Below are 21136 nucleotides of genomic sequence, written 5' to 3'. Positions count from 1 at the left end.
CACGTTTGCTTTGCAAATATAAATGTAAAATTGTCATGCCAATAAAGCACAGAGAGAGGGAAAGAAATAGGCAGTCTGCTAAAGTCTTTTTTTTAATGTGAAAACTTCACACACTCTTTTTGAACCTCTTAAGTTGAGTTTTCCAATCTTTCATGGGCCTGGTGTATGTGACGTTTAAGAGTTAGTTTTGCAGCAGATGCTTGTCCTTCATCAGAGAGCCTATAAGAGACTGTAGGTCACAGGCTTTGGAGGGTTGCGGAGAGAGATTTATTTTCTGTTGTCTATTGTTATTGTTTTGTGTGTTCATAGGCACCAGGCGGTGTCCCAGCGTGGGTATGCTGCGGAAACAACATCTCCAGTATTTGAGCACAGCTTTTTGTGATTTCACTCTCTCTCTGTCTCTCTCTGAAGGTATTAAGCTGGCATCATCTTTTCCTCTCTTTTATAATAGGCTGGTATTGTTTTGGGCTCTTTTATTATTTTGGTGGCTGGTATTATTTTTGATTTCCATAAGTCTTGGTCTGTTGGCTTTGCTCGTCTTTTATGTTCAGCTGGAACAATAGCAATCCCCCAGCCACCGGCCCTACCCTCAATAACAATTCCCACAAATAATGACACTACCCCTAATCTGTGTGTGTGAGCACCACTCAATGACAGTTTGGGGAAATCACATTTGAATCACAACAGATGAGTGATGACAGACAGAAATAGGCCTTGGGTGATGCCAACTGAAAATGTGTCATCTGTCCTCTCCCTCTTTGTCTCTTGCTTTATATATTTATATTGGGCTCCGCGTTCATGCAGAAACTCGCAACTGGCATTTATTGATGGAAAAGCCTATTGTGGCCCATTTCTTTGACAAACAACCCTCAGTGTTGATGCATCTTTTTTTATAGAGCTACATTTCTGATCCCTTCAGGGATCATCTCGGGTTGGGAACCGAGAACCGGTTCTGTGAGCCAATATTTGGGAATGAAACGGTCCAAAATGCTCAACAAATTCTGACTTGAATGAGAATCGGAAGTCCATTATTATTATTATTATTATTATTATTATTATTATTATTATTATTATTTTTTACCTGGCATCACTCGTTCTTCTCGTCCTCTTCCTCTTCCTCTGCTCTGTGTGTGTGTGTGTGTGTGTGTGTGTGTTGTGAAGGAAACCCCACAGCCCTGACCCACACCCCCCATACTGGCACAGCTGTGGATCAATACTGGGACAGCTGGGACTGCCACCCGCCTAAACACTACACACATACACACCCTAAAGTGGATGAAGCTCCCGGTCGCACCCCTTTCTTCCTCAGGCTTTCTGGAAATGTCAGTCAAAGGAAGTTTGAGGTTCACTTTAGGTGTGAGAGCCTGCAGGGGTTTGGTGGTGTTCTCCTCTGACAGGGACACACAAATACACAACACGCACTCAGATGGGAAATCTTGAATGTAGTCGTCATTTGAAGTATTATGGCTGTTATCCTCTCAGTCATGGTGTTGGATTATCATCTTGTTAACAAAACAAACATTTAAGCACAGGTCACAGACAAACATGTCTATGATACACTGGGAAAACTGTAGACAACCCAAACATGCCATGGCACCATGGACGTCATCCATAGTAATGTTTCTAATCGCTTATTACTGCAGAATATCTTGTTTTACAGTTAATGGTGTTGTATTTTCAGAAAATGGCAAACATGTCAACTGGAGTTGGGCAAAAAACGTTGTCATTGTTGTAAATAGTTGCATTGTATATATCATTTCTATAGGCTTGCCATTTTGAATTTGTATACAGAATTGCAACGTAGACATTGAACTGCACATATAATAATTTTAGTACTTTTTAATATTACTTACAAATATATTTTACTTCCAGCCAAGGCAATATAATTTCGTATTTAGGTTTCGTTTCAGTTACCGAGAATGATTAATTCTAGTTTTGGCTAACAATAAGTAATACAGTTACCTAACTTTAGTTAACTAATACAGTGTTTGTATGTGTTCTTTAACTTGATACAATCGCACAATGCTAATAATGTAATCAGCAAAACGCTTTCTGACATTTTGGTTTAAACTTCTCTGCTGTGGGATTAAATGGTGACAGTGGTTTATAAAGATATTTTGCAGGATATACACAAAACTTTAATAAAACATACGTAAAGTTAACGTTTTCCACAATATGTAGTCAAAATTCACAAAAAATCTAAAATGTTTATTATTCATTGGTGAGACTTCTGGCATATGTTGATAGTCTAAAATGACCAAATGTTAATATTTTAGTCTGATATAAATTAGAAAAATGTTGTTCTCCTGGACACATTGATTTATTTTAAATATATATATCTGCTCAATGATGTTTAATGCATTTTCAGTTTTTAAACGCTACAATTTGACACTCTTCTCAGAAAAGGGAGAGTTTATGTTGGCATGTGTGTGTGTGTGAAGGGTGATATGCTTCTTAATAGTCTAGTAGCCAAGTAGGTGAACCCGGAAATGTTGAGTACACCAAAGTTTTATTGCAGAAATGTGAAGTATGGGTCCCCAGCATACAGAAACTACCGGATGCTAATTTGCATATGTTGAGCAATTTGCATAATTTGCATAATTAGCATTATTAGCTTAATCGTCCATTTTGACCACATATTTTGCACTGAATGGCCAATTTCTACAATATGTGAGTGGTTTTAGAGGTTTTAGAGGATGCTGATTTCATTTCTGGCATTTTCAGATTTCAAAGAGCTAATTTTAGTACATATTTTGATTTATTTAGGCAAATTTTGATTACTTTCAGTCATAATTTTAGGTTATTTTTATGGTAAACAAAATAATCTAACATTTCAGAATCATGAGTGCTCTTGTGAATGTTGATGCATTGTTTTCAGGGTGTAGAGAGGCTGAATCCCCTCCGGACACTTTTGAAGATTCAAAATAGCTTTTTGGATAAACAATGAATCTTTGTTAGGCTGAATGTTATGCATTTCTGGATGAAAAAGCAATGCGGGTATTTGACATAACTTGGATCTTGCAACTGTACGATACATATTAATGGGGTAGCTCTTTAAGACACCCAATGAGATGACATCACCTAAGCCCATCACCATGTGTGATCAACGAACTATGTACAAATATACACTATATACATGCCATATAAGACAGGCCCTGCAAGTCGCTAGGGCAATGGCCGAATGGCAGAAGGGCTGCCCAGGTTGGTCCGCAAGTCGCAAGATCCAACGAGGACCCAGTTAAAACTCCGCCAAACGCAAGAGTTAAAACTGAGTCTGGGCAACCCGGGTCAGCCCGCAAGACTAACCAAGAGGGCCTCACCTCCGCACCACACAAAGCACACACTGGCTACCACCTTCAGGCAAACTGCTATGCCTCACAATTAATTAACAAAAGGCAGCCTCATCATCTTCACTATCCTCTTCTGTTCTGTCATCATCTTCTCCAGACCCTTCATCCCTCTCTTTGTGTTCTTGGTGTTGTGTAAGTATGTTGCAGCATATACCATCATTGCCTTTGCAGGAACAATAACTGGTACAGGCCAGACCTGCAGCTGCACAGCTGCACTTTGCTGATGTGCAAGGTTTCAACCCGGCTTTGCAGCCACAGCTGACAACATCTAACAAAGCAGGAGGAGCAACTGGACTTGAATCCTGGGTGGGCATAATCAGATCCTCTCCTTCCTTTAGACCCATCTTCTTGTCCCATCCAAACAAGGTGATATCCACAGCCGGTGGATCAGGCTGGTCAGCTGCTTTCCATAGCAGCACCTGTAGGTGGGCACGTCTTCCATGAAGGCGCATATTGCGCTCTGTAGGAGGTAGTGCCTTCAGTGCTGGGGGCCTAAAGCTGCCAAGGTCGTATTCACGAGGCAATGGAATATTCTGGACCTCTGCCCGCACTTTTCTGACAACCTTGTTGACATCATCATCGTCGTCATTGGAGAGGCCAGTTTGTCCTACTAATTTGAGTGATTTACCTATGTACTGCCTAAAGCCAACAATCGTCTGGCATCCTTCAACTCTCAGTACAATAACGGCATCACCATAATAATCACATAGGTTGGCTAGCATTTGCTTCCGGCACAAATTCCCAGAATTAGCTACAAAAACATAATGTAATTCGGAGACAGTCCAAGTCACTGACTTGTTTGCACTCATGTGGTCTATGACCGAAGCTAGGCAGCTGTCAATTGGTTTACTAGCAGTTGCACTTGAGTCAATAGGTACCTTCCTGAAAGCATTGTAACACTTGGAGTGATACTGAGCATCAGCTGCAGGTAGGTCCATGATGCCATTCACCCGTAGCTTCACAACTTCTGCCCAATCATCCTGCCATTCATCACATTTAGACAAAATCACATCTTTGAAGGATGGAAGGCCTGACCTATCTAAAGTCTGACATTTTTTAACTGGATTCCACCTGTTAGGATTTTTAGAGTCTTTTTCTTCACAAAGTCGTGACGTATTGTCAAGTATGGTGACCCATACTCGAAATTGGTGCTCTGCGTTTAACCCATCCAAGTGCACACACACAGCAGTGAGTAGTGAACAAATCCACACACACACACACACACACACCGTGAACACACACCCGGAGCAGTGGGCAGCCATGCTGCAGCGCCCGGGGAGCAATTGGGGGTTCGGTGCCTTGCTCAAGGGCACGAATAAGACCACAGAACAAGCACTGTTTTGAATAAGACCACAGAACAAGCACTGTTTTGAATACTCAAAGGCAGAGAGTTGAGAACGAATGATTCGCTTTCCGGGCTGACTCTGAAATGAGTCTGACTTGCGTTTGCTCACATTTCTAGAATGAGAAGTATATGAGCTGTAGCAAGATTTGTGACATAGGTCAGAAGCTGATGAAGCACCATCAGTAGCAATAATGTTTGATAAAGTCTCATGTATGGCTGTGTCTCCGAGCTCTTAATTAGCAGAGTAGCAATTCCTTTGGACCCAGATATTTTAAAGTCGCTATCTTTGCCACTGCATGGAGCAAACAGACACTTCTTTCCCAACATTTCGACCTGATCAAACCGTCTCTCTTTGTTTTGAAAGTACTTAACCCTAGATCCGAATGGTTAAATTAATACTCCACAACAACTTGAGAAAACAGCAATAACACTGAATATCGACTTTTTTTAATCCTTTCCTGATCAAATCGCAAGTCTGAATTTTAAAAAAAGACGAATACAAACATTTTAAATTATGGTAACTAATTTTAGAACTCCAGATTCACCCACAAAATGGATCTGAATAGAAATTCACAATGTACTGAACAATACTGTCATTATAACTCTGTCCACCTTTTATCTTAATGTGAAAACATAAGTAATGGCAACATTAAAATGTCAACATTAAATCCCTTGACTGACTTTTGTACGAATATTAAGGCGATATAAGAATATAAAAATATTTGCAAGGTGAATTTTGACTTTAAAAGTAGACTATAACTACAACAGCTCACTGCTACAGATTATTTGCATAAAAACATGACCGGACCTCAAGAAATGTAAACAAATTGAGGTTATCAACATTCACATCAAAGAGCAAGAGTTCTTGTGATTCTGAAATGTGAGAATATTGTGTTTACCATGAAAATAATAAATAGCCTAAAATTTTGTCCGAAATTAATAAAAAATGTGTCTAAATTTATCCAAATTTGTTATAGAATTACCATTTTGAAGTCTGAAAGTGCCAGAAATTAAATCAGCATCATCTAAAACCACTCACATATTGTAGAAATTGGCCATACAGTGCAAAATATGTGGCCAAAATGGACGATTAAGCTAATAATGCTAATTATGCTAATTATCCAAATTGCTCAACATATGCAAATTAGCATCCGGCAGTTTCTGTATGCTGGGGACCCATACTTCACATTTCTGCAATAAAACTTTGGTGTACTCAACATTTCCGGGTTCATAATGGGGCTCTATGGGCTGGCTACTAGACTATAAGGGAGCAGCAGGGGGCAGCAGTCAGCCACCCTGGCACCTTCATCTCCCCTCTCCGCCAGGTATTTAGCAATTCTGTGGGTACAATAGCTGCGTATTGATAGTCATATCCCTGTGATAAATTAAAAGTGTCTTATTGTCTCTTTTTATTTTACACATTGTCATAACCCTGGACGGTAATCTGGGATTCTGATTGACACCGGCAGCCAGGGAAAAGAACACCCTCATTGTTTGCGCTCGTCAAATCTGTTAAACCTAATTCTTTCCCGCATATTTGCATATTCTTAAGTATTTTTTCGGAGAAGGACTAAATCCTTCTTAAGTGTTTGATGCATTTTGAAATTCATTCATAAAGGACCTACATGCACTATTAGCTCGGTATAATGCCAGTGCATAATCTCAGCGATAAGACACGCTTTAGAGCGCTGGATTCTTCAGGGATGACATGCTGTATTTCCGACCGATTCAACAGGGGCTCAAATGTCAACACAAATGTCAAGTGGCTTCGTCGGCAAGCGGTTTTGAATCTTAGATGCAGGTTTTTTTCTCCCTTTTATCGTTTTCATTTACTGAAGGAGTCGCAGAGGACCATCTCCCATCCCAGCTGGAGTGGGGGATTGTGGGTAATTTGTCTGGGTGCGAGATTGGCAGGCGGTATTGTTTTGATCAGGTCAGTGCTCAGGCGCTTTCTGTCTGTGTTTCAGCCGCTGGCACGTGGGATGTTCTTCGTTGGCGCCGTTCGGTCAGATTAATCACCTTCACCTAACCGGAAGAAGGGTTAGTGCACGCTGCCCTTGTGTCCTGTGTATGGAGCTGTATTGAGGGATTTCTGAGGCGAAAATAGTCACTCTTCAGCTCTCTGCGTCTCAATCTTCCTGAGACTGCTCTGATAAGGGCTCCTCTTTACCTACGGGACCACTGATACATGCAAACACACACATTTGTGCTCCTGCAAGCGAGATTTCTATCTGGAGATCTATATATAGTCGCTCCACACATGCGCACAGGCAGGTGTATGAATGCAGGCTCTTTGAGAGGTTATATATGGGGCCTTCATTTCTCTCTCTGCTCGTTTTGTTTTGGATTACTCTGCGCAACAGGCCTGATGAGATAAAAGTGAAGAGAGCATAAAAGACAGAAAAATAGGGCTGTATGACCTATATCTCACCCATAGAGAAAGCTTGAAATGAAAAGTGCTTGCTGAAAAGAAGGCCAAATAATGGCTTACAGCGAGAGAAGAAACTTGTATAGAGTGTAAATGTGTAACAATGTACATGGGACAGAGAAAAAAAAAAAATAATTTGACCATTACATTTCTTGTTGGATTCATTTCCAGTGTTCGAACTGTCAATTTAGGTGAATTGATTCTTTAACCAGTTTATGACTCTGATTCAGTGAATTGTCATTGTCACTCAAGTATGTTCATGAAAGAATGCTCTATATTAAACATTTATGTATGTACTAATTAAATGATTCAATTATGAAAACAAATGAATTGATAGATTAAAACAGATTAAATGAATTTATGATTATAAAAAATTATTAGTTTTCTAAATTAAAAAGTTTTATCGCTGTTTATTAATTTGTAGTTAGATGTTAACGTGAATTTATTAGTGTCGAGTGTTTTAGTAACAATTTATTGATTAATATTTTATTAATAGGTATTAATGTTGGTGAAATTAACTGGGAAACTGGTGATCTTTAAACTTTACAGTATTTTACTCCTTGCATTAATCATTATATCCACTGGCTGTTTGGTTAAAATGTTCCTCTAATTAAAAAAAAAGAATTTAAGACACACTCACACACATATATAGGATTAAAAGATGAATATGAGACAAAACTCAGAATGTCATATTTTTATTATTAGATAAATAAGGCAGCTATAAAAGATTTAAAGCTATTATTTAGTTGCAGATCCCTTGCACACAATCACAGCAGTGAGTCTGTGAGCCATAGACATCACCAGACTCTTGGTCTCATCCTTTGAAATACTTTTCCCAGCCTTTAATGCAGCCAATTCTCTCCTCTTCAGCTGGTGAAATTCATGTTCAATCGGATTTAGGCAATCTAAGACTTGGGGAATCTAAGTCTTTCCATTTCTTTGCCCTTATAAATTCCTTGACTGAACTGGCAGGGTGTTTTGGGTCATTGTCCTGATGCAATATGAAGCACTTCCCAATGAATCTGGTGGCATTTTCTTGAATATTGGTAGGCAAGATGGTTTTGTAACCTTCCAAATTCATTCTGCTACTGCCATCACACATTAAGTCATCAGTAAAGTTGAGAGGGCCTGTTCCAGAGACAGTCATGCATGCCCATGCCATGACACCACCTCCACCATGCTTTACAGATGAGGCTGTATGCTTGGGATCTTTTGCAGTTCCCTTTTTTCTCCACACTTTTGCTTTCCCATCACTTAGATAAAGGTTCATCTTTGTCTCATCTGTCCATAAACACAGTTCCTAAACTCTTCTCGCTCCCGTTGCTTTTTTGCAAACCCTAATCTTGCCTTTCTATTTTTGGTGCTGGTTAGAGGGTTGCATCTTGCTGTGTAGCATCTGTAATTCTGTGTCAAAGTCCCCTGAGGACAGTAAATTGTCAGAGTATCACCCCAGCTTTCTGGAAGTTGTTGGGGATTTTACAGACACGTTTTTTTAGGATGCATTTTCACAGCTTTTATGATTTGTCTGTCATTTAACTACTGTTGTTTTCTCAGCCGATCAGGTCGTTGTTGGTTGCTGGTGTCGCTGGTGGTTTCCAAACTCTTGATTTCTCCATGCTCTTTGTTTTTGCTTGAACTGACTTCTTTTCTTTTAGCATCCAAATTGCTTGCTTTTCTCTCAAAGTCAGCTCCCTCGTCTTCATCCTGGTTTGTGTGCGTCATCATTGAATGCAAGATTCAGAATACAGAAGTAATATAACTTTAGATATAACTGATACGACACATTCCCTGCTTTTAATATCTGAAGAATGAATGCAACAGGACACAGCTGATCACTTAGAAAGACCTGTGAGGCAACTGTTCCAATACTTATGCTCACATCAGATAGAGGGATGAAACTCTAAAAGTGCTGAACTTCTTAGCTGGTAAAACATCTATGTGTTGAATCACCCAATAATAAAATGTAACCACCTGTAGTTTTCTCATATTCATCTTTTAATCATATTTGTAAATGTCTTGACTCCACAGCCAACAGATAAAAATTTTTCTGTACTGTTCCAATACTTTTGGAGAACACTGTATATCGAGTATCATCAAAGGGCTGAAGAGAAGAATATTGACACATCTTTGTTTATATTTTTCTGTATCGCCTATCCCTGCACTGTGGCCTGTGTGATGGTGTCAAAACATGTTTCACAGGATGAGCGTGGTACTTTCATCCGGGCGGAAATTGATGATACTTAGTCAGCAAGCTGAGAAAATGCCTCAAGAACAAACAATAAACGTGATTATATTTATTTGGCTTTGATAAATAAGAGGAGGCAGGTCAGGAAATGTCTCTAACTGTGTTTCCGACCTATCTGGCAAATGGAAAGTGTACAGGTGGGCCAGTGTTTTGTTTTGTTCTGTTTTTCTTAGATGTTGTCGCCCTAAAGTCATTTTGGCACATGGCTGGTGTCAAACCCTTTTCCTCTTGTAATTTTTTTAAAAACTATTATTATTATTATTTTAAAGCACAGTCTGATTCCGTAACCTAAGATATCAGAATTTATGCTTACCGGACTTCACTAACATAAACAAATCCAATGAATCGGAGAGCAGAATCAGGGCCAGTTCTGCTTTCCTTTCTAATCCCTTTTTAGAATATTCCGGTCCTTTTACCTACAGGGGGCGCTATGATCATTATGACTGGGAATGTTTACTCTGCTGGTCTTAGAGGTGATGAATTAATACCGGATTTGGTTATTGAAATGATTTAGGCAAATGAATGCCTTTTAGTTTCAATGTGACCTTTTCTTTGTCCTAAAAGTTGTTGACATGATCTTCAGTGTCACTCTATTTGCTCTCATTTTTATCATTCTGTTCAGAGTTTATACTCCATTGAGACAGTCTATATAAACTTGTATGCACATGTTCCAGGAGTTTCCCCCGGTGTGTGTGGGCTTTGTACATGTTAAAACAGGTGATGATTTTACCCATAAGTGTGAGGATTAGTAACATTCATTCATTCTTTTTGATTGTTTTTTTTTTTCTTGGTAAAGTGCCATAGGGCTATTTTGTCATATGCAAATTCTTAGAGTTTGAAACTGTTAAAAACATTGATGTCAGTTTTGTCTGTGTTTTTGTTTTGTATTGTGTTGTTAGCAAATGAGTAAATGAGTTGATGAATGAATTATTTCTTTTTGCACCTTAAGAAGTATTTAAGCATCTCTCTGTTTTTTTTGTGTGTTATTTTAGGAATCTCCGTCGGGTCGTCGGAAAGCGCTGGCCACCAGCTGCATTAACATGAAGCAGTACGCCAGTGCCATGCCCACACAGACAGACGTCAAGCTCAAGTTCAAGCCGCTGTCCAAGAAAGTGGTTTCAGCAACACTGCAGTTCTCCCTGTCCTGCATCTTTCTGCGAGAGGGCAAAGCCACGTAAGAGCAGCCCACTACACCATCTAAAACCAGCTGACTACACCCACCTGAAGGAATGCTGCCACTTCAAATTATGCTCTTCTTCCTTTTCTCTCTGTGCATTTCTTTCTTTTTTTGCCTCAGTTACAGGGAGTGACAATACCTGACATTCCCAGCATTCCTTTCCCTGGATCTCTCCCCTTCTCATCCCTTTCTCTCTTCCTATCCCTCTATGATTTCATCCTGTGTTCATATGCTCCCGAGTGAGGTTGTTCTCTCTTTCGCTCTCTGGAATGTTCTTGCCAGTGTGGGAATTAGAGGCCTTTTACACACACATGTATATGCTCATTTGTTCTGCCAATTGATCTGAATGGGTATAAATAACTTAGTATTTGGCTAAATAATATAAGAGCTTTATCTTTGATATATAAAGTATTTATTTTATTAAAGAACTTGACAAAAATTACTCATTAACATTAATTAATGCATTAGTTAGCATGAACTAACCATGAACAATACCACTGTTCAGCATTAATGTTTGTTAACTTACACATAAACGCATCTATTCATGTTAACAGCTTAATTAGTTAACATTAATTAATGCATTAGTTAACATGATCTAACCATGAACAACACCTCAAGTCTACATTACCAAACATTAAATAAAGCGGTTTACAATTTTTGTTCATTGTTAGTTCATGTTAACTAATGTGTTAACCAATGTCAACTAATTAATCTGTTAACATGAATAGATGCATTAACATATGTGTAAGATAACATTAACTAAGATTAACTAATGCTAAACAGAAGTGTTGTTCATGATTAGCTCATGTTAAGTAATGTATTAACGTTAACGTGAATAGATGCGTTAATATATGTTCAAATTAACATAAACTTTAACTAATGCTGAACAGTGGTGTTGTTCATGGTTTGTTCTTGTTAACTAATGCATTAATTAATGTTTACTAATGACACTTTATTGTAAAGTGTTACCCACACGTTTAAAGCTGTACCTCACGTTCTCCTGGTGTGCGCTAAAAGAAATCAAATCCTGTCACCCCAGACGTGAGCTGTTGCTTTTTGAAATGCGCGTCACAACAAACAGAAGTCAGATGGAATATTTCCAGCCACTGGCCCTGAGAGTGTAAATATCTTTCCTTCACTCGTCTTGCAATATCTACGTTTCTCTCTCTCTCTTTTTTTTTTCCCCCCTTTCTGATCTCTGCCTGCCTCTAAATAAAGGAAGCAAGAAGTGTGTATGAGCGTATGTGATTTCATCATTGTGCTGTACGAGATATGTGTGTGTTTGTGTGGCTTTTGTGGCGTGTGTGTGACAGAGGTTACACAGCGGAAGTGTAACCGCTCTTAACCCATGGGAATGATGTCAACAGCACACAAATAAACCCCATTACATAAGTTCAAATAAGCTCCATGCCTGCCAAAGAAAGACTGGACCGCATTCATAAAGAAGTGTGAGATAGACAGAGAGAAGGAGAAGACGGGGACATTGGGAGGGAGAGAGGGAGTTAATCCTGGAGCGTTATCTTGCCGTGCTTGTGAATGCCCTGGCTGGAATGCATGTCCGTATTGCACTTACGAGCAGGACCATGAAGGGCATTTCGTTTACACGTTCATCTTTCGCTCACTCTCTCTGTCAACCTCTTTCTTCTCTTTTTCTGTCCATCTCCTTCAGTGTAACAAAATGCTTTTTACACAAAAGCACAGTGAATGAAAGGCCATATTCACTCTTTACTAATAGTTGTCAGTAAACATTCAAATCTGGGCAAGGTGTATTTGAAATCCATTTGAAATCCATTTTGCCTCGAAATGAGTCCAGAAAATGCAAAAACTGGGTACTGTGTCTCATCTATGAATGATTTCATCAGAATTATATTTTGCTTTTATTTCTTTCTTGTTCTGTGTGTAGGGATGAAGATATGCTGAGTCTGGCCAGTCTGATGAGCATGAAGCAGGCTGATATTGGTAATCTGGATGATTTTGAGGAAGAGAATGAGGAAGATGAAGAGAACAGAGTGAACCAGGAGGAGAAGGCTGCTAAAATCACAGGTGAGACTTGCTTGATTTCATCTGAAGACTCTTTGCAGGTGAATCTGATGTTTCTTTACATACATAAGACCACCACAGTGCTGCAATAGGTTTTTTCTTCATGTTCTGTTCTTTTCTTTTCTTTTTTTAAATAATTATTTAAAAAGCTTTTTCCTGTTTGTAATCTGTAATCTTTTCCTTTTCTTTTTCATGTTTATTCTATTTTTGTTATTTTCTGTTCTGTTTCTTAATTGATTCTATTTTATTACATTTTTCTATTATTCTTTTTTATTTTTTATTAAATCTTTAGTTTTTTTTTATTTATTATTTTTTATAATGTTTTTTTCTCTTTCAGTTTTAATTATTTATTCTATTCTGTTTTTGTTTCTCATTTTATTTTTCACAATCTATTCTGTTTTATTGTTGGTTTTATTGTTTTCTTCCATGCATGTGTTTTGTTTTTTCTATTGTATCGTTTCTTTTTCTTGTTTTATTCTGCTCTGTTCTATATTTTATTTTTTCTCTAGAATTTAGTTTCTAAATGGTTTCTGAGGGCTGCATGGTACATTTATATTTTGTGTATGAGCTAGGGATGCTCCAATCGATTGGCCGGAGATCGGCATCGGCCGGAGATCGGCATCGGCCGATAATCACATTTTATGACTCGATCGGTACTCATACATTTGGCCGATCTCACGAACCGATCGCAATTTGATAGCGTCAACGCGTGACGACGTATATGATGTGTGGGGACATATGCTGCAAGTCATCGCCAGCGTGGAAATGCTATGACGTCTCGAGAAACAATGAAAAATTTGCTATGTCGTGTATGTTTTGCATGATGATATGATGAATGGATGGTTAATTTTTAACAGCAGATTCAGGGAGCTTAGAGCTGATCTGCGAATCACTGCACGCGTCTGCGGCGCGTTACGGCTCCACAGGCACCGGAGCTGATCACGGCTGCTCTATGAACATATATTTATAAAAACAAAATATCATCTTTGGCCATATTAGCCTACTCAATAGCATTAACAGAGGCTTTACTCCTTTTAAACTTTATCTGGAATGTCACCGTTTCTGTCATCTGCAACTTCCCGGTCAGGCAAACACACACACAAATGAAGTTGTCTGCCTAATGAAAAAATGTATTTTAAAAAAAATGTAGTTAATCATTTATGATGCATCATTTATGATTTATTTTATCCACCCTCGACCAAACTGCTCCATTTTGTTCTTTCCTGTTCTTTCTTTTTGTTCTTTGTTGTTTAAATGTTTCAATTACTTTTTTCCTCTTCAGTCTTATATTGGACACTATATTAAACCTTATGAGTTACATCAGACTTCTCCATATTGACGTTTAAATGTTTCTATTTATTTTGTCCTCTCTCTAACATTGGACAATCAAAACGTTCTCATTTTGAGCAGAAAAGAAAGATAAACCTGTTTCAAAGTTTAAATTCCAACCTAGCCATCTAACAACAATTATACATATATGTAGCCTATATAAATGTTCTTAGCCTACAGATTAATAATGCTAAATGTAGATCAGAAACGTCTTGTTACATCTGGTTTTAGTCGTAGGTTATAGATAGATAAATAGTAAGAAAAATAACTATATTTGCAGCATTGTTTTTTTCTGCTGTATTTTAGTGAAAGTAATCTATAATTTGCCTCTCACCGTGTTTCTGTTGTTCAAATAACCGCGGCAGCTCTTGAACTTGGCGCTGGCATGCGTCCGGAGAGAGAAAGAGAAAGTGCACGGAGCTGAAAGGGCTTGAATAAAGCGTGTTTAGCTTTAGATAAAAATACGAGGATATAGCGCTGATTCTGAAAGATATTTACCATAAACGACCCTGAGCACATGTTATGTGATCCGCTCCGCTGTTTTGAAGTGCTGCTCACTTAAAATGGTTCTGCTGTTACGGCTCGCGGTCCGGATGGATGCCGGGGTGCGGATGCACTTATAGAAGTATTTAAGGATAAAAGACTTTCAGGTCATGCGAAGTCTGAAGGCTATAAAAATGCGACTCGAGTTAGTGACTCTGACTCGAGTCTGCCTATCTCTGCCTTGTGGGTTGCATCAGACACATTTTGTTTGCATTTATTTTTGTCTTATATTAAGTATCCTGATATACATAAACACCATTTTAAAGGAATATTAAAATGTTCACTGTGTAAGGAATAATTTTTGTGATTATTTATATTACATTATTACATATGTTATATAAAGCTTGAAGCATCAGAATCGGCATCAGCCGATCACCATGACAAAAAATCGGTACTTGGTATCGGCTACAAAGATCCTGATCAGAGCATCCCTAGTATGAGCCAGATTTTTTGTCTAGATTGTTATAGAAAAACAAGAATAGATTTGTGTGGATTTTTGACCCCTTGTGAATTTCAGCATGTCATCGTTTGGTGCTTTTCAGGATTTCTGTCCAGTCTTGGTTCAGTTTTGTTTGAGTGACAGTTACCTTTTTTCTTTTGTGGTTAAGTTTCTGCCTGTATGTGCACGTGTGCATTTACTCATGCATATTGAGGCTTATTGTGGTGCGTGTTTACATTTGTTCTGTTTTTGGTCATAGTTTATTAGCTGCTTTTTCTAGGCTTTCATACAGTACATATGATAAAGAATGTCCACCCAATACATGTCCTGTGAGTGTATGTTTGTGTTTGCATGTGCATATGTCTATGTGTGCATGATTGTGTGTGTGTGTGTGTGTGTGTGTGTGCGTGGGACACTGTGATATAATCCAGCCTCCCGTTACCCCCAGATGGTGGAGTCTTAACATTAAGACCATGTGCTTTTATCCCTCTATAAGTGTATGTATGGAGCTCCTATGGAAATGCTTGAGTTGTTTATTCATCGTATGGGTTTAGGAATCTCTTTGTTGCCATAGAGATGACGTCCGATCTGTTTTTCACAGTTTGTTAGAGCGAAGATGCAGTTTGGGCTCTTTTCAGAGAGACACACCTCAACACACACACATACACACACACTGAGAGACAGAGATATTGTCTGTATGTATTGCATACCTCTCTTTGCATTATGCAGGTTAGTGTGTGTGTGTGTGTTTATTGATTGTATGTTGTGCTGTTTGCAGAGATTGTGAGGCAGCTGAATGCTCTCAGCTCTATAGATGGAGATCCAGATGACTGCCTAAAGCAAGCAAATAAACCTGCCTCCTCTTCTGAAGGTCTTTCAGCTTTCACCTTCTTTCATTCTTTTATTCACACTCTCTCACTATCTAACTCTCACTTTCATTCACCATCTCTGTTTTTCTCCTTCCCTCCTCTTTTTTTCATCCCTGTGGTCGTGCTGTTATAGAGCATCTGTTCATTTATATATATATTTTTTTCCACATGCTATATATTTTTCCTTTTTTAGTGTTCTTCATTTGGGATCTTGTGTCTGCGTTCCACCTTCTGCAGTTTGTAGTGAACCCAATCACCCCCGAAAAGCTTTGTTTCTGTAACCATGGAGTGACGATCCTGGAACACATGTCCTTAAAGACACCACTGGTTATGAGTGCTCTGATGGCCTAATATGGGTCAGCGTGACATGGTGGTGGAGCAACCAGAGACGTCACACCTTTCTTATCACCTCAGAGAGCACTTCACTCTGTCACCTGGCACACACACAGTTTTTTTTGGCCCTCTGGTTCATGTTTTGAGTAGTAGTTCAGAATGAATCCCTGCATCAGCTCTTCTGGAACATACGGCTCTTTGGACCTGAAGGATCTGGTGTGGTTCACTTCAAAATGCAGATGCCAACAATTTATTTATTGGTTGTTTTTGCCACCGTTTTGTTTTCATTCAAAGCTTCACCTGATAATTCAACGGTTGTCCTCGTTGATTGTTTTGGACTGATGAGTGATGTTCTCTTCTCTCTTCTTTCCTGTTCTGTTATCACTGTGGATGGATATTGATGGTGTAGAGCTGATCAGTAAGTTGAACTTCCTGGATCAGGAGGACCAAGACCAGAGCAACATGAGCTCTAACCCCTTCGATGAACCTAATGACCCAGTTGACCTGAACCCCTTTGGTGACCCGGATGAGGACGGTAAGGAGTGACCCTTGACCTTTTGTATGACCCCTTTGCCCCTTTATCAACAGGGCAGGTTGTACTCATTAACAAAATCTGAGATGCATGATGATGTATTAAGTGAAAAGGGAATGTTTACTGCAGCTGGATTTTGGAAAATCAGTCTTAAGATATTTAATTATGTAAATGCATTTGATACTAGGGATGTGCAAAACTATTTTCAAAAACAACTAATTGACTAGTTGGTCATAAAACTGGCATGAAAATCTATTTTCTAAATGCATGTTAAAGATCTTATTGTGAACGATAGATCCATGTATGTATTTTAACATATACAGAAATTATTACAGAAGCTGTAACTGTTTTTATTTCAATTGTAGTTTCTCTTCATGTTTATACATTTAATAGTACTGTAATTGTGGGTTTAATTTATATAATAGAGGTGTGGATGCGCATTGTTTGTGTATTTCTAGAACCATCTCCTAAGCCCCATGTGCGGTCCACTATCAAAGATCAGGAGCCTGTATATGATCAGAACACCTCTTATCTCTCAAACCCATTTGATGAGGCTGACACAGAAATGGATTCTTCTCAACATGGCAACCCGTTTGACGAACCTGAACCCGAACCCCAGCCTAAAGTATCTCCACCCAGAAGCAGCAAGAGGGAGAATATCCGGCCGGTGGACATGAGCAAATACCTGTACGCCAACACAACCAAGACAGAGGAGGAGGAGCTAGATGAGTGAGTCAAGGAATTCTGGGATATTCTGTGGGAGGGGCTGTGGGTTAGAGCAGAACATTTTAAGTAGTTATTTTTGATTTATCAAAACAGTTCTGGAACACACAATCTCTGTTTGCTCTTCTACTGTTCATTAGTAGTGCGTGAGTGTGTGTGCACGTGTTTGAACGAAGGAGAAAAGCACTTGTCGGAGGAGAAGATAGTGGTGAGCGAGTTCTTTCACCAGGAACAAGGCTTCTGTTGTTCCCCACATTCTTTGGCCTTGTCTTTTCATCTCTGCATTTCTTGCACTCACTCACAATGTGTTCACAATATATATGCATGTGTGTGTAATATATATCTATATATATATACACACACGCGCACACACACACATATTATATATATATATATATATATATATATATATATATATATATATATATATATATATATATATATATATATATATATATATATATATATATATATATATATATATATATATATATATACACACACACATACATATATACACATACATACATACATACACACATATATATAGACATATACACACACACACAACTTTTTGGGATCTGTAAGATTTTTTTATGCTCAAACAGGCTGTTTTTATTTGATCAAAGATACAGTATAAGTAATAATATTATGAAATATTGTTACAGTTTAAAACAACTTAACTTATCTATTTAAATAGTTAAAAAAAATATTCATCTGATGGCAAAGCTTATTTTTCATAAGCCATTACTCCAGTCTTCATTGTCACATGATCCTACAGAAATCATTCTAATATGCTGATGTGCTGCTCATTTCTTCCTATTATTAGTGCTAAAAACAGTTAATATTTTGTGAAAACTGCAATACATTTTTAGATTTCTTTGAATAAATAGTTCTAAGGATCAGCAATTATTTAAAATCTTTTGTAACATTATAAATGACTTTACTGTTTTGATCAATGCATTCTCACCAAATAAAAGTATGAATTCTTTAAAAATTTTACTTAAACTTGTGAATTATATATTTATACTAAATGTGAGCTGTGTATTTATATTTGACAAAAGTTATTGATCCTTAAATGTGTTTATCTTTACAAAACTAGTCTAGAAAATGATCATTATTTTTCAATTATCACTTTTGCTTAGTCACACGATTGGCCTAAGGATGTTGTACATGAGACATATTTAAAAAAAATTGCCTACTGTTCTCAGATCCCTCTAATACCGTTTCTGTTTCTGCTTTGCTTTCACTCTCATTCTCTCTCTCTGTCTCTCGTCCTCTCTTTCACCTCCATGTGTTTTGACTGCACTTTTCACTTCTTTCTTTTCTTAACTTGTTTGCACTGCTGTCAGCTCTTTCCTCCCTCCTTTCTCACTCTCTCTCTTACTTTCTTGCTCTCTTCCTTTGTCTGTAAGCTTGGGAGCTTGGGATACTTTGTGTCTTTAACCTTGTCTTTCAGCTGAATACCTGTTCAGTCTTTTCTCAGCTCTGTCTCCTCATTGTGTGTGTATTCATGTACATGTGTGTGCCTGTGATGAGTGATGGGTCTTTACACAGCAGTGTGTATTGATGCCAGCGGACGTCTGTGTCCACCTGTCAATGAGCTCTCCCACAAGGCCACAGGTTAAAGTTCATGAGGTGTGACCTCTGGAGCACCTGGTCCTTCTCATAGTCAGTAGAGCGTTTTATTGGCTAATATTGTTCGCTGATGCCTCCTTTACCTGAAGACAACAACACACATGCATTTGTCAGCGCATTATACAGACAAGTAGAAAGGTGTAGAAAATCTAAATATTTTAACCTGGCTAAGTATGCTAAATTGACAATTACCTGTAGAGTGAACAAAAACACAAATGTTCCATTTCTACTGTGATTCGCCAAATTGTTATTTTGCTGATATGGTGGTTTGTTCTCCAACTCTTAGATCAAACCCTTTCTATGAGCCCAGATCCTCTGGTGCAGTCACATCCGATGTAGACGGCAGCATCTCAGAGAAGAGCAGCAAACGCCGGGCCCCTCTGCCTCCCAGTGCTGGACCCAACCCTGCTGTGGCCCCTGGAAGCCCTATACCGAAGACCTCAGCTCCTGAAGGAACACTCACTCCACCTGCTCTGGCACCCTCAGCTGTCTCAGCTGTCATAGGGAGAGAGTTGGCCTCGTCCTCTCCCAAGGTAAATCTTCCTCACCACATTATGACTCTTATTTCCAATAGAATATGATGTTAGTGTGTTGTTGTGCTGACAATAATTGCTGTAATAGTATCAAAAGCAAAATAGCCTAAATTAGACTTTTTAAAATAGACTATAGACTACTGTCTGTCTGTAGACTTTTGGTATTTTTCACCTCATTAGCTATCTTAATTTTTACTGAGCTTGTCACAATGCACACAGCTACATAATTTATATTTTTTGGTAGATGAATACTAGTCTTTGGTTTGCCTGTATTTTTGTAAACTTTATATTTGTTACTAGGGATACACTGATACTAAATTTCTCTGATGCCGATAACACATTATTCATAATAACATCTGCAGATGCCGATATCGATACTGATACATGTAATTTGGTTTTCTTAAGGAAGAAAATCTCTCCCATCTAATGCTTTAAACTCTACAGGGAACCCTCTCATTTGGTACATAACTATAGTATTAAAGGTTATTTCTTTAATTTAAAGGTTATTTATTTCAGGTTATTTTTTCACATGCAATAATCACACTCAAAACTGAAATGTTAAAAATATGTATATGGTAGTTTGAAAAACTATTATCAGTGTGAAAACATTTGTGCTGCTTAATATTTTTGTGGAAACCTTGATGCCTAGGGAATCTTTGATCAAGTCAAGTCACTATTATTTGTATAGCGCTTTTAACAATGCAAATTGTGTCAAAGCAGCTTTACATCAGCTTAATATAAAGCTGGGTGGCTTTACAGTATTTAGACGGAGAAATAGTGTGTCGAAATAATGTCATTCTCCTCTGGCCAGACAAAATCAGCAGTTTAAATCTAGGCTGCAGCAGAGTCAGATTGTGCAAAGGACTCATCTGGTTCCTGTGGTCTTGTCCCAATGGCCGTCTAGAAGACAGGGTTTTCACTGGGGATCAGTCTCTGGGGCTCAACTAGTTGTCCTGGTCTCCGCTGGCATTCAGGGCTGTAGAGGTCATCTTTAGGTGCTGATCCACCATCTGATCTGGATTCGCACTGGATCCGGGTGGCTGCAGTGACCATCTGATCTGAATACAGATGGATCTGGGTGGCCACGGTGACCTCGGAATAAGAAAAAAACAGACTAATATCAAGATTCAAAATTTTTTTATTTGTCACATACACAATTATACAGGGTATCACTGCTGGTTATACCCTGTATAATTGTGTATGTGACAAATAAAAAATGTCTTATTCCGAGGTCACCATAGCCACCCAGATCCATCTGTATTAAATATTAGCATAGATGCATAAATATCATAAATATTATGCATAAACATCCATAAATATTAGCGTAGATGCCATTCTTCTAACGATGTAACAAGTACATCGGGTGTTTTGGGAAGTGTTCCTGGTTCCGGTTAACCTAATTAATGCAGCCTAACAATCCATTAACGGATTTGAATTATAGAAATGCGATGGTGTATTATGTGTAAGCCAGGTTAAAGAGAGGGGTCTTTAATCTAGATTTAAACTGACAGAGTTTTGAGATCGCAGCGGATGTGAAGGACTATAGTGTGAAAAGAGCTCACTGAAATACTGAGGTGCCAAACTATTCAGGGCCTTATAGGTAATTAGCAAG

General features: G+C 38.4%; 1 protein-coding gene across 4 annotated transcripts in view; it reads left to right on the top strand.

The window, feature by feature from the left end:
• The window catches only part of ehbp1 (EH domain binding protein 1), a 134600-nt gene that overhangs the window by 31474 nt on the left and 81990 nt on the right, over nt 1–21136 (top strand). For all 4 annotated transcript variants that reach the window (XM_079386533.1, XM_079386532.1, XM_079386531.1 and 1 more), the window contains exons 6-10: nt 10361–10542; nt 12449–12588; nt 16508–16633; nt 17089–17359; nt 19278–19524. In XM_079386533.1, the coding sequence (XP_079242659.1) occupies nt 10361–10542; nt 12449–12588; nt 16508–16633; nt 17089–17359; nt 19278–19524 (966 nt within the window). The remainder of the gene's footprint in view (nt 1–10360; nt 10543–12448; nt 12589–16507; nt 16634–17088; nt 17360–19277; nt 19525–21136) is intronic.

This window comes from Barbus barbus (genome assembly GCF_936440315.1).
Source record: "Barbus barbus genome assembly, chromosome: 30".
Classification (NCBI taxonomy): Eukaryota; Metazoa; Chordata; class Actinopteri; order Cypriniformes; family Cyprinidae; genus Barbus; species Barbus barbus.
The sequence above is the reverse complement of the archived record's forward strand: the minus strand, read 5'-3'. Positions and strand labels throughout refer to the sequence as shown.